At 42.9% G+C, this 13652-nt stretch overlaps 1 protein-coding gene across 5 annotated transcripts in view; it reads right to left on the reverse strand.

The window, feature by feature from the left end:
• The window catches only part of CORO1C (coronin 1C), a 77301-nt gene that overhangs the window by 15442 nt on the left and 48207 nt on the right, over positions 1–13652 (reverse strand). For all 5 annotated transcript variants that reach the window (XM_060282033.1, XM_035134427.2, XM_060282034.1 and 2 more), the window contains exon 3: positions 7982–8104. In XM_060282033.1, coding sequence (XP_060138016.1) covers positions 7982–8104 — 123 coding nt within the window. The remainder of the gene's footprint in view (positions 1–7981; positions 8105–13652) is intronic.

Genomic DNA, 13652 nt, shown 5'->3' on the forward strand with positions numbered 1-13652 from the left:
ACTGTTCAGCTACAAGAGACCTCAAGGCAGTGTGCAACATTTATTAATTACAAAGAGTGCTCACTAATGGTTCCTCATCACCCAGGAAAAAAGTGACGAGTGGGGTGCTACAGGGTTCAGTCCGGGGCCCCTTGTTGTTCAACGTCTTTATAAATTACTTGGATGAAAATGTTGAGGGGATGCTCATCAAATTTGTAGATGACACCAAACTGGGAGGTGTAGGCAATGACACAGAATTCAAGATGGCTTTAACAGATTGGATAACTGGGCCAAAACTAACAAAATAAATTTCAATAGGGACAAATCTAAGGATCTACACTAAGAAGTAGCTGCACAAACATAAGATGGGGACACCTGGCTCGCCAGTAGTACATGTGAAAAGGTTCTGGGGTCTTAGTAGACCACAAGCTGAACATGAGTCAACAGTGTGATGCAGCAGCAAAAAAGGCCAATACTATTCTAGGCTATTTCAACAAAAATACATTGTTCCCATCAAGGGAAGTCATAGTAGCACTCTCTTCTCCCATGCTCAGACCACACCTGGAATACGGTGTCCAGTTCTGGGCGCCACAATTTAAGAAGGATATTGACAAGCTGCAATGTGTGCAGGTGAGGGCAACCAAGTGCTAGGGGTCTGGAAACCAAGCCTTATGAGGAACAGTTGAGAGAACTGACTATGTTTCACATGGAGAAGAAGAGACTGAGAGGAGATATGATGGCCATCTTCAAATATCTGATGGGCTGTCGCATGGAGGATGGAGCAAGTTTGTTCTCTCCTGCTCTGGAGGGTAGGACCAATAGCTTCAAGTTACAAGAAAAGTGATTCCGACTAAACACCCGGACGAACTTTGTGACTGTAAGAGCTGTTTCATGGTGGAATGGACTCCCTTGGAAGGTGGTAGATTTTTAAGCAGAAGTTGGATGGCTATCTGACACGGATGCTTAGTTTAGATTACAGGAGGTTGGAGTAGATGACCCTTGGGGATCCCTTCCAACTTTATAATTCTATGCCAAGATATGACATAGAATCGCTCCAATGTTTTTGTCTTCTTCCTTTCCTTAACCAATTTGCCACATGAATGTCCACAAGGAACAAACTAAAGCAGCCACATCTGGCAGAACAGCCCCTAAACACGACAAAGGCAGCCACTTGGAAAGGGATGGTTTCAGCTGTTCATTTCTACAAAGATGAATTTCTAGGGCTGAAGAGAAGCCACATCCTCTGATCTGGGAGGCTGGTCCCCAACTCCAACTGTGTAGAAAGAACCTGTAGTTAATTTGGTGGCAAAGAAAATGTTCTCTGCACATGTACAAAGAAGAGCTGAGCCAAAGTGAGCCTGGCCACAAACTCAACCCTGGTTAGAAATTCCTCACCCCCTCAGCTCTGCTTTATCCATTTCCCTCCTGGATTTTACACTGCCTCAAGAGAGTGCTTTGCCTCAGAGCCCATGATGAGTTTACCAGTTCAGTTTTGAGATCTCTCCATGGCAGGATCTAGTTATAATTATTTCTCGTCTCACTGGGGTTCTGTCTTATATCACACCCACTACCGCCCATGACACCCAGGTGCTTCAAGGGAACTATAGGCCACCAGTGACTTACTGAGAAACCCCACAGCTATCAGCATAATCCATTTGTCTGGAATTTCAAGGATTCACTTAGCAAGCCAATAGCCATGATTGGCATCACTGTCGATTCAAACCTTTTGCTTTTTTGAAGATCCTGGATGTCCAGGAAAACCAGCAGAACAGACTGAATGACTCAGGCTGAAATTAATTCCTCCCATTTGAGAAGAGCCATTTGGCATCCTCCAAAAAAACCCTAATATAATCCAACATTCTCCAGTTGAAGAAGACAAAACCTGCAGTACATTACCAACATTCAAAAGGTTCTGAAGAATCCACATTTAAGCAGTTCCTTATTTCCTGGCATGAGAAAAATCGTTCTTCAAAGTGAGCATTCAGACTAGGCGGCCTCATGGCAGCATTTTACAGGAAACCCCTCTAGAAGTTAAGCAAGAAAGAAGCCAAAAGGGCTGGACTGCTCACCTCTCTGCATTGTGAAAAAACTTATTTATTTTTTTAAAAAAACATGCAAGTCTTCTCTCACTGCTGAAACTAAGCATACATGGGTCTGAATGGACCTGGATGGGAGTCTGTGGGGGTCCCCGTATAAGAAGAGGGTAGAAGGGAAACTAAATCAGAGACTGATTGCTATCAGTGTGTTTAGGAAGACCTTTTAAAAACATAAAAATGTTTTGCTCTGGTAGCAAAATGAGCAAAGGGAAGTTGCTTGGAGAATCTCTGAGGAATTATGGGACTTCAAAAGTGATCGCCTCTGAGGACACGGAGCAGGCCTCAGCCACGTGATTGTGTAAATTTCTCAGTTTGGAGCTCTTCATCTCAAAAACTGAAAAGCAGCCTTGAAGGGTACTATTAATAGCAGAAAAGCTACAGGAAAAATAGGCTGCTTAATCTTCGCTCTTAGTGCTGCATGTCAGCCCAAGATCACTATCCCCAAGGACATTTACTTCCCTTTGGTTCCCCATATCCCCCCAAAAAAATAAGGTGAAAAAACAGCTGGGAGAGGATGTTATTGAGCAAATATCTCAGTAACCTAATGTTCCTCCAGCCCCCTTAATTACAGTCCCCAAGGCTACTTTTCAGTTTAAAATAAAACAGGGAAAGAAATTCCCAACTGCATGTAATGTAGGAATGGTGAATAAATGGCCAGTGGGCCCATTTCATCCTGGAATTAGCGGCACATCCATCATAATAAATATTCACATTGATTTTAATTGTATGTCTATTGCTTCTTTTGTTTCTTATGTTTTGTATTTTATTGTATTACAGTTTGAATTCCATAAGACTGCAAGGCACAGTGCATTACAGCTGCTAAACAACAGGTACCGTAGAACAATCATTAAGTGGTCCACCCAGATGCTCAGCAGTTTTCAAGTGAACTGTGAGTGGGAAGTTTGGAAACCACTTCTCTGGATCATTCTCCCTAGTTCTCCTTCCATCTCCCACATAAAATTCTAATAATCCTAAGCTCTGTGAAATTCCTCCCAATGTTTAATTTCTCCTTGTTGCCCTTTCATGCCTCAATTCCCCCTCTCTTACCCTGCTTTCAGGTTCCTCCCCCTTCTCCTTCTTATTTATTAAATGTACTACAGTTGTGACCCAGGTGGCGCTGTGGGCTAAACCACTGAGCCTAGGGCTTGCTGATCAGGTCGGCGGTTCGAATCCCTCCTGCCAACCTAGCAGTTCGAAAGCACGTCAAAATGCAAGTAGATAAATAGGAACCGCTATAGCGGGAAGGTAAACGGCGTTTCCATGTGCTGCTCTGGTTTGCCAGAAGCGGCTTTGTCATGCTGGCCACATGACCTGGAAGCTATACGCCAGCTCCCTCAGCCAATAATGCGAGATGAGCATGCAACCCCAGAGTCGGTCACCACTGGACCTAATGGTCAGAGGTCCCTTTACCTTTACCTTTACTACAGTTGTACCTTGGATCCCGAATGCCGCAAACCCGGAACTGACTATTCCAGTTTGCAAACGTTCTTTGGAACCCAAACGTCTGATGGTTTCCAATTGGCAGCAGGAGCTCCTGAACCTTTTGGGAGTTGAACGGACTTCCGGAATGGATTCTCTTTGACTTCCACTGTAGTTACTTTTTTTGCCATGGGAACTCAAAGTGACTTACACAGATACCTTAGAATCAGTATAAAAAGACATTTTTCAAAGTTTGTTTCCCCGCTGTGCACCTTAAGAGAGCTTTCTTTCTTGTCTCAGGGCTCTACCTGGAATCAACAAGTTGGGCAAATTCACATGACACCCTTCCAAGCCAGGGAGAGGCGTGGAGCCTCTCGGATTCCTGAAGAGTTTTGAAGTGTTTTTACTTTGCTGCCTTTTCATTTTTGCTTGATTGGGACCTTAAGCTTACGACCAAAAGGGTATGAAATTTACCCCCCTCCGACTGGACTAGAGAGAAAAGGCAATTATAATATTAATTTAACTATCTATTGTTTATCATTTATCCCAACCATGCACTTGAGATGAGAGAGAAACACAAGAACAAAACAGGAGGAGGACAATGAATAGGTGGAAATAGAACAAGAAGCAGGTATGAGCACCAGGCAGGGCAGGCAGGCAGTAAGCCGCTTCCTGCTGCTCCTCCTGCCACTGTTCCCTTAGCAAGAGACAGACTGGACTTCTGCTTCGCTGCTACTGTGCGCTCTCTCTCTCTCTCTCTCTCTCTCTCTCTCTCTCTCTCTCTCTCTCTCTCCTCTTGGCAATGACAGCAGGCTGTAGTAGCTGAAGGCTGTACCCCAGCATGTGCACACTGCCCAATTTCTCTTCTTCTTCTCTTCTCCTCTCAGGGATTCTTCTGTAGCACATAGATCCTGCCTCCTCCTCTCCCCACCAAAGCCCCTTAATGCTCCTCCCTCTCTCTTTTTCTTTTTTCTGCTGCCCCAGCCAACTTGGTTGCAAGTGGATCATGGCATCCAGGGGATTTCAAACACTGCCTGGAAGTGGTCCCAAGTTGGCCTGTGAGGTTATTTCCCCCAAACCATGCCCAACTGCCCCATACCTGATGCCATATGTGGGGAACTCCATTGCCTTGCCCAGCCCTGCTGAAAGCTTTGCAAGCCCTAAGTTCAGGACTGCCAAGCACTTGTGCTGTGGTGCCCGACAACTAGCTGGCTGTCAGGCATGTGGGAAGCACTGTGCAAGGGACCACAGCGCCACTCATGACCTGTGGTATGAACTTAATGCTATATAAAATTAAATCCACCTAACTTGATAGTGTGGCTTTTTAATTCAATGTTTAGACAAACAAAAATCCAGAACAGAACCATTTCAAACCCTACGCCAAAGGATAAAGGTAAAGGGACCCCTGACCATTAGGTCCAGTCGTGACCGACTCTGGGGTTGCGCGCTCATCTCACATTATTGGCCAAGGGAGCCAAGAGCAGCACATGGGAAACGTCGTTTACCTTCCCGCTGTAGCGGTTCCTATTTATCTACTTGCATTTTGACGTGCTTTCGAACTGCTAGGTTGGCAGGAGCTGGGACCAAGCAACGGGAGCTCACCCTGTCACAGGGACTCGAACCGCCGACCTTCTGATCAGCAAGCCCTAGGCTCAGTGGTTTAACCACAGCGCCACCTGGGTCTCTATTATGCCAAAGGATAAATGGACATAAATCTGACATCAGGAATCACAAGACAGAGAAACCAGTAGGAGAACACTTCAGTCTCCCAGGACATTCTATACAGGATTTCAAAGTAGCTGTCTTATTACAAAAGAATTTCAGAAATAGACTGGAAAGAGAAGTTGCTGAACTGCAACTCATTACCAAACTTAAAACCATGGAGAGACCTGGTCTGAATAAAGACATTGGATTCTTATCTCATTATAAATGACAAAGCTATCTTTAGCTATCTCACCCCTTGCTTTTTCCTGTAAGACCAATTGCAGTCGTTAACAGTCGTCAACGAGTTTCCACACCTATCAGTCAAATGCCCATTCCCACCACCCTTCTGAGCAATACCCCTCCCCACCCTCTCACTATATATAAGGGTCTGGAGACTTATGTTTCAGTGTATCTAAAGAAGTGTGCATGCATGCGCATGAAAGCTCATACCAATGACAAACTTAGTTGGTCTTGTTACTTTGAAGCAGCAGCCTGTTGCTGGTTAAGAGAATGGTTTGCCTTAGAAAATGATGATGTTTTAGATTTGGAAGGTCATGATAATGCCTTTGGATGGCATGCATATTTATGGTATGACAAGGCCAAAGTTCATAGAGGTTTTAAAAATCATATTATCAGGAAAACTCTTCTTAATGTTTGGAATAGGTATAAAGCCTTGTTAGAACCAAAAACACCCAGATGGATTTCACCGGCGGAAGCCAAAACTCGAAAAAGATTGAATATGTCAACAAATTGGTTGAGATATAGGGATATTTTAATACAAGAAAATGAGCTCATAAAGTAAAAACCATATGAGGAGTTGAAGAGTAAAGTAACGGATTGGTTTCAATATCATCAGATCAATGAGATGTTTAAAATGGATAAGAAAGTTGGTTTTCAAATGCAAAAGTCGAAAATAGAAACAGAATTGTTAGATTCTAAAAGTAAAAATTTATCCAAAATGTATAATGTATTGTTGGAATGGCATACGAAAGACGAGCAAACAAAATGTGTTATGATCAAATGGGCAAGTGATGTGGGGCACAACATCATGGTGGAAGATTGGGAAAGGTTATGGAAGCACAATATGAAATTTACCGCGAGTACAGTTTTAAAAGAGAATTTAATGAAAATGATGTATAGATGGTATCTGACTCCGGTAAAGTTAGCTAAGATTTATAAGTGCTGGAAATGTAAAAAGCAGGAAGGTACCTTCTTCCACATGTGGTGGACGTGCCCCCAAGTGAGAGACTTCTGGGAAAAGATTTATAATGAACTGAAAAAAGTGCTGAAATGCACTTTTGCTAAGAAACCAGAGGCCTTTCTACTTGGGATCACAGGGGATGATATCCCTAAGAAAGAGGTTGTTTTCTTTTTGTATGCCACAACGGCAACAAGGATACTACTGGCAAAGAATTGGAAGAATGAAGAATTACCAACGGTGGATGAATGGCAGAAAAAAGTGATAGAATATATGGAACTGGCTGAGTTGACGGGGAGACTCCGGGATCGGAGTGAAGAAGCAGCGGAGGAGGACTGGAAGAAATTTAAAAGCTATTTGAAAAACAAACACGTAATAGACTGATCAAGTGGTGGTGAGGGAGATACAAGGATGTTGTAGATTATACAAGGGTTTGAAAATAAATATCGCTAGAAGATAGGGAAATTAGAATTAAGATGAAAGATATAGTTGAGTATTTTAAGGATAAGGAAAAATAGATACAATATTATTAGTGTGAGGGACAGGAACTATAGACTACCCCCTCCCATCATGACGAGTTCCTCTCCAAGCACCAGCGGGAGTGGGGAGGGAGATGATTCCAGTGGAGAAAAAGGAAGCAGAGGGCAGGGGTCTGACAGGGTCACAGAGCCCCTGCGCCGACCAGGAGAGGAAGGAAGGGAAAGGGAAAGAGGGAGGTCGGAAAGCACGGCTAGGAGACCCATCCCTCCAGTTCCGGAGTTGCGCGTGAAGAAGAGGGGGAGGAGATTGGGGATCCCAAGACTACTTTGTTGGAGGAAAACGCGGGAATCCCCATTCCGGGGTACTGACCCAGACTGAGAACATGTATATTGTATAGCTGCCGCACTGTAAATAGTCTGCACATAATAAAAGCATGAAAAGGCAACGTCTTGGCGTTGTTACTCTAGAGTAGCCACCAGCGACCCTGTGACAATTAGGATAATATTAATGCTAATTTAGAATTCATGTAAAGATTTAGAATTTACTAAATATGAATTGTAAGGAAGCGTAGCAGGAGGAGGATGAGGAAGTCATTAGATTTAGAAGGTTATAAAAATAAGAAGTATTCTTTTTTTCTTTTTTCTTTTTTCTGAATTTTGTATATTTTTTTCTTTTTTGTGTGTGTGTTTTACTTTTTGTATGTTGTATTTTCTTAGTATTTTTGTTTGTGTTTATCATGTTTAGTAATTTTGTATGTATAAAATTCTTAATAAATATATTTTTTAAAACTTTTTATTTTGTTTCGACTACGCCAGACTAACACGGCTACCTACAGTACCTGTAACTAGAACCATTTCAAGTGCAGTGAAGGCCAATTTTCCTTTCAGTGTTACTCACTCCAGTTCTGCATTCTGTGACAAGGCAAGTAATATTTTCTGCCTTTCAGTGTACCATCTATAGGCCCACAGCAGTTGTATTTTAAAGCTGGAACAAGGATGACTGGCTGCCAATGACTACCATAAGGCTAACTTAATGAAGGGCTACAAAACTACTTCCGAGCGAAAGCAAGAAACAACTTTTTGAGATGCTTAATGCAGCGACTCACCATGACAGTGCAGTCTTCTGAGCCACTGGCGATGACTTGATCATTGTGAGGACACCAATCTATGTCAAGAACAGGTCCCGTATGGCCACAAACTGTGGGGTAGGATTTGTCAATTCTACCTGTCTGAAGAGAGGGAAAAGAGTGCTGTAATGTACAGAACAAGGAACAGAATACAAACAAGCCAGGGGTGGATAACCTGCCACTCTCCAAATGTTGCTGAACAACAACTCCCATCTGTCCCATTCATGCCAATGGTCAGGAATGATGGGAACTGCAGTCAAACTTCTGGAGGTCACAACTTCCACACCCCCAAAGTAAGCACTTCACGTTCACTAAATTATCTCTTACACACAAAATATAGAAATGTATGATGCTACGGTTATATATTTTAACTGTCACACCTTGACTGTAATAGATTAACTGAAGGCAAAGTTAGTTGCTCAAATTCACATAGACAAACATTGGCAGCAGCTCTCCTGGGGTTCCATCAGACTGTTTGGCCATCTATCCCAGTGTTGCTTACTCTGACTGACAGCTCTCTAGGATGGGATGAGAGAGGCCTTTCCCATTCACTGATGCTACCAGAGATCCTCTGACTGGAAATGGCAGGGACTGAAGCTGAGGCCTTCTGTATGCAAGCATGGGTACTTTTCCTTGGAGATAGGGCAGCTTTCCAAACTTATTTCAAAGTTTGAATGGCTGTGATGTCAGAAAAACCTTTAAGCTGCATTTCTCCAAAGAGATTTGCACTTGTTTAAGTGTTTAAAACTCACCCCAACTATTGAACTGTAGGCAGGTCCATGTCAGCTGCCTTTTTCAGACACAAACACCTATGACTGGGTTTCCCAAGCTGCTCTTTGTTCCTTCTGCTGCTTGAACCCTGGATCATGCATCCAGTTATTGCACTGCTAATTCCAGGGAAGTGAGGTTTTTTCCCAATTCAGAGTTGACTGTGCATAAGGTTTCAGAAACAGTGATAGCCATTAGCTCTTGCAGACTGACTGCCCTTAAATCTGCTTGTCAAAATCAGGAGAGAGGGGCAAGTCCTAAAGGACTATGAGACACAGCAACAAGAAGCAAACCTTACAGAGTTCCACTGAAACTGAATATATAGGTATCTCTTCTTCACAGGTGGGAACATGTCTTTTTTTAAATGTTTATTTATTTCAGTTATTAAAAACATACATATATTTACACACAAATCAAGACAAAAAGAAACACCAAGAGTACAATATATTATGTGTTTTCCATCTCGAAAATCAAGAATAAAAAGGGACAGAAAACAAAGGGCACAGGAGAAAAGAGAAAAAAAAGGGAGGTGAAGGGAAGGGGTGAGAAGTAAAAAAGAAGCAAAAGAAAATTTACAAAAATTACAAACAATACATAAAATACCAACAACTTCCAATCATATCTTTGTAGCTAATACTATTCCTCTTCATCATCCACAAAATAAATTCTTTATTGTCTATCTTTTGACCCTTCAACTTGGTTCGGTTTTTGTCTGCTTTGAGTATTAATTACTTAATTGTTTTTATATATTCATCAAAAATCCTCCATTCCTTTTTTATTTTTTGTCTTGTTTGTCCTCTAATTCTCCCAGTGGTCCTGGCTAGCTGTGAATATTCTTTCATTAGTATTTGCCAATCTGTTATACTAGGGATGTTTCTACTTTTCCAGTTTCTAGCGATCAGCACCCTCGCGGCTACAATACTATACATTAATAGTTTTCTATTTACTTCTCCTATATCTTCCGGTATTATATTTAGTAGGAACATTTCTGGTTTTTTCGTAATCTTACATTTCAGCATTCTCTTTAACTCTTCATAGATGTTCTCCCAATATATCCTTATCTCTGCACATTTACAGGTGGGAACATGTCATGGGCATGGCCACTTAAATGCCTATCTTGTGCCTGTGACCAGATGGAGAGGTGATTATACACAGCCTCTGATCAAGGAGCAAATTGCTACTGCAGCCTTTAAGGAACCACCAAACTGTTTGCTGGCCAGTGGTGTGTCAGACCAAGCCAGCACATAAGGCACTACCACCTGCAAGCCCCTGGGCAGCAGCTTCTATCTGCATGTACGCAGTATCTTAAAGCAGGGGTGTTGATCCTCCAGCCCACCAATGTTGCTGGCGCTGAGGGGAGTTGGGAGCTCAACACCATCCAGAAAAAAATAAAAAAATTCCTTCAGTAGCACCTTCAAGACCAACTAAGTTTATATTTTGGTATGAGCTTTCGTGTGCATGCACACTTCTTCAGATACACTAGAAACAGAAGTGTCAGACCCTATATATATACAGAGGGTGGTGGGGGTGGGTGGGAATGGGTGATGGGCTGATGGGAGTGGTAAACCTGTAGATGGCTGTTAATGGCTGCTGATGACTGCAATTGGTCCTGGGGGGGAGGGGAAGCAAGGGCTGAGGCGCTAAAGAAAGCTTGATCATGCATAATGAGATAAGAATCCGATGTCTTTATTCATCCCAGGTGGCTCCATGGTTTTAAGCTTGGTAATGATTTCCAATTCAGCAACTTCTCTTTCCAGTCTGTTCCTGAAATTTCTCTGTAATAAAACAGCTGCTTTGAGATCTTGTATAGAATGTCCTGGGAGATTGAAGTGTTCTCCTACTGGTTTTTCAGTCTTATGGTTCCTGATGTCAGATTTATGTCCATTTATCCTTTGGCGTAGGGTTTGGCCTGTTTGTCCAATATAGAGAGCTGAAGGGCACTGTTGGCATTTGATGGCATACACAATGTTAGAAGATGAGCAATTAAATAGTCCTGAGATGGTATGTTGGATGTTGTTGGGGCCAGTAATGATGTTGTCCGGGTGTATGTGGCAGCAAAGTTGGCATCTGGGTTTATTGCAGGCTCTGGTACCAGTGTCCATGTTAAGTCTGGTGGTTGTATTATTGTGGGTGAGGAGTTGTTTAAGATTGGGTGGCTGTCTGTAGGCAATGAAAGGTCTTCCTCCCAGAGCTTGAGAAAGGGAGCTGTCATTGTCCAGTTGGTCTTTAAGGTGCTACTGGAGGAATTTTTTTTATTTTGCTTCGACTCAGACCAACACGGCTACCTACCTGTAACTAGAACCATCCAGAAAGACAAGGCTCTCCACCCCTGTTGACAGGAAACACCCTGGACAGGACTGAGGGGAAGAGAATGGCTCAAGAGCAAAAAGGGCAAAGATTCAGAGGCCTGTGAGCCTGTACGGTACCTACTGAGGAAGACATCCCTACACCAGCATGGAGTCCTTCAGGCGCAAGGGCTGAATGTGTCCCACCAGGCCTCTCCATCTGGTCCCCCCAACTTCCTCTAGGCCATGCCCTTCACTAGCCCTGCCTGGGATGTGTCGCTGTGCTCTGATCATGCCTCTTGCTTGTCAGGATGGAGAGGGTTGTGTGACTGTGTGTAGAAACTAGCCTACTGCGCAAAATTGACCCGTGCTGCTTCGCCCAATTTGCCTCTGGCCCCTGGAAGGCTGCCCAAAAGCAAATGCGGCCCCTGGCCCGAAAAAGTTTCCCCACATCTGCTTTCCAACTTTTTGCCTGACACACAGAAGAAGGTGGGGGGGGAGGGAAATGCATTTCCTCTATGCCAAAATGTAAATGGATGGTCTGGGCGGGGAGTGGGGAGGTAAGGACTACATCTAAGGAATACAAAATCAACAGGTTGAGGGGCTCGTGAAAAATTTCAGTCTCTAACATGGGAACACTTGAACATTTTAAAGAGTAAAATACAGAACTATCTTAAGAGAGAACCAACATTGTGTAATCCAGACATGTATTAATGTGCCAATCAGGATTTTGACAGAGAGGGGGAAAATTAGCTGGTGCAAACATATTAAACTTGCAAATGCCTCCCATCTGTATGAACAAGATTAAGACCAAACACCAAACATTCAAACAAACAGCTGAGTGTTCAGTCTCACTCAGCAGCTTGTGTGAAATGAATGGAACATATGATTTATTATTATTTTTTTAGTTATCTAAAATGACAATTCATTTGCTAAGACACAGACCTACAATTATCACTCTTTTTGTGTCATTATCTTACTGCCCTTTTATACACTTAAGAGAAAAACAAATATAATTGCATAGGCCCTTACACTAAGTGTGTCACAGTTTGGGATGTACCCGGGAGTCTTTTATCCACATATAATGACTACTTACTAAAAACTTGGTAAACAATCTCAGAATCAAAATGGAGTTTTTCCTGTTTGATGAGTGTCACCAATCAGACTGGCAGGGTCACAGACCAGATTAAGACCTGCAGAAGTTCATCAGAATGGAAAAGATGGGCTTTCAGCTACGAAAATTAACTACAGTACTAAATTCCTCACTACAAAGGCTTCCAATAATGAGTCAGTGGTAGTCAAATGGGACTTTGCTCTGCAACAGAGCACCCACAAGCACAATTCATTGCAACTCACATTTTAGCTAACTTTTAGGATCATGTGAATCAGCCTCTGATTTACCCAGTTTATGCGTCATCTCACCAACCACCAAACCATTCTTGAACCCTGCAGGTTCATAGGCTTCTTACTCTATCCATGGAAAAATAATAATCCTTCCTCTTGATTTGCAGTAACTATGGTTAACTATGTTGTCCAAAACAAAGTTACTGCTAGCTACAAATTGCTCTCAAATCAGAGATCGAGAAATTTGGAATAGAACCTGGTTTTGAATGGCTTGAGAGCAAACTATGGTCACTAACCATGGCTTAGTGTTATGTGCAAACCTGCTCATTGGGTGGGAGAGATCCCAAAATATAAACCTGGTTCCTCACTGGGGCCACCATGTACAGTATGTTAGTACTACTTTCTGCAATATGCATCATGACATTTTTTAATTTTTTAAAATGTTAAATGCCACAAAAAAATTAAGTGCCTAAATGTGGGCTGGTCACTTTAGAGCAGGCACCCCCAAACTTCAGCCCTCCAGATGTTTTGGCCTACAATTCCCATCTTCCCTGACCATTGGTCCTGCTAGCTAGGGATCATGGGAGTTGTAGGTGAAAACATCTGGAGGGCCGCAGTTTCAGGATGCCTGCTTTAGAGCAATCATTTTGGATGTTGATAAAACTAAGACAAAAACAAATGAGCAGCTGTAGCACAGAACAATTCCTAGCGATTAGATGTATGGGATATTATGCTTAAAACAACCCTTAACTGACTTGTTTTGCAAAGCATTTTGACTATAAAATCACTTGCATCTGCTGGGATCTTGAATCCACTGTTACAGCAGATGAATCTCGGTGTGTGTGTGTGTGTGTGTGTGTGTGTGTGTGTGTGTGTGTCCGTCCAGAGCACAGTCTAGTCCTGTTGTGTTGGATGAGTTTCAGCTGGTAAGGGCTGAGGATGCAGAAAAGGTGCCTGGTTCAGTCAGAGTGGCCATGTGCTCTGCACCTTTGCTCCTCCTGAGTGATAAACACTAGCAGGGAAGGGACCTCTGGCTGGGCCAGGAAGGTAGGTCCCTGCCTGTTTGAAGGAGGCAGTGGCAAAACCACTCCTCAAGAAACCTTCCCTACATTCTGAAAATCTAACTACCAGCTAGTTGCTAATCTCCCTTTTTGGGGCAAGGTTCTTGAGTGGGTGGTCATGGCACAGATCCAGATGCTCTTGTGCTCTAGATCCATTTCAATTGGGCTTTACGCCCAGTTTGGGCACAGAAA

This window comes from Zootoca vivipara, chromosome 13 (genome assembly GCF_963506605.1).
Source record: "Zootoca vivipara chromosome 13, rZooViv1.1, whole genome shotgun sequence".
In the NCBI taxonomy this organism is placed as follows: Eukaryota; Metazoa; Chordata; class Lepidosauria; order Squamata; family Lacertidae; genus Zootoca; species Zootoca vivipara.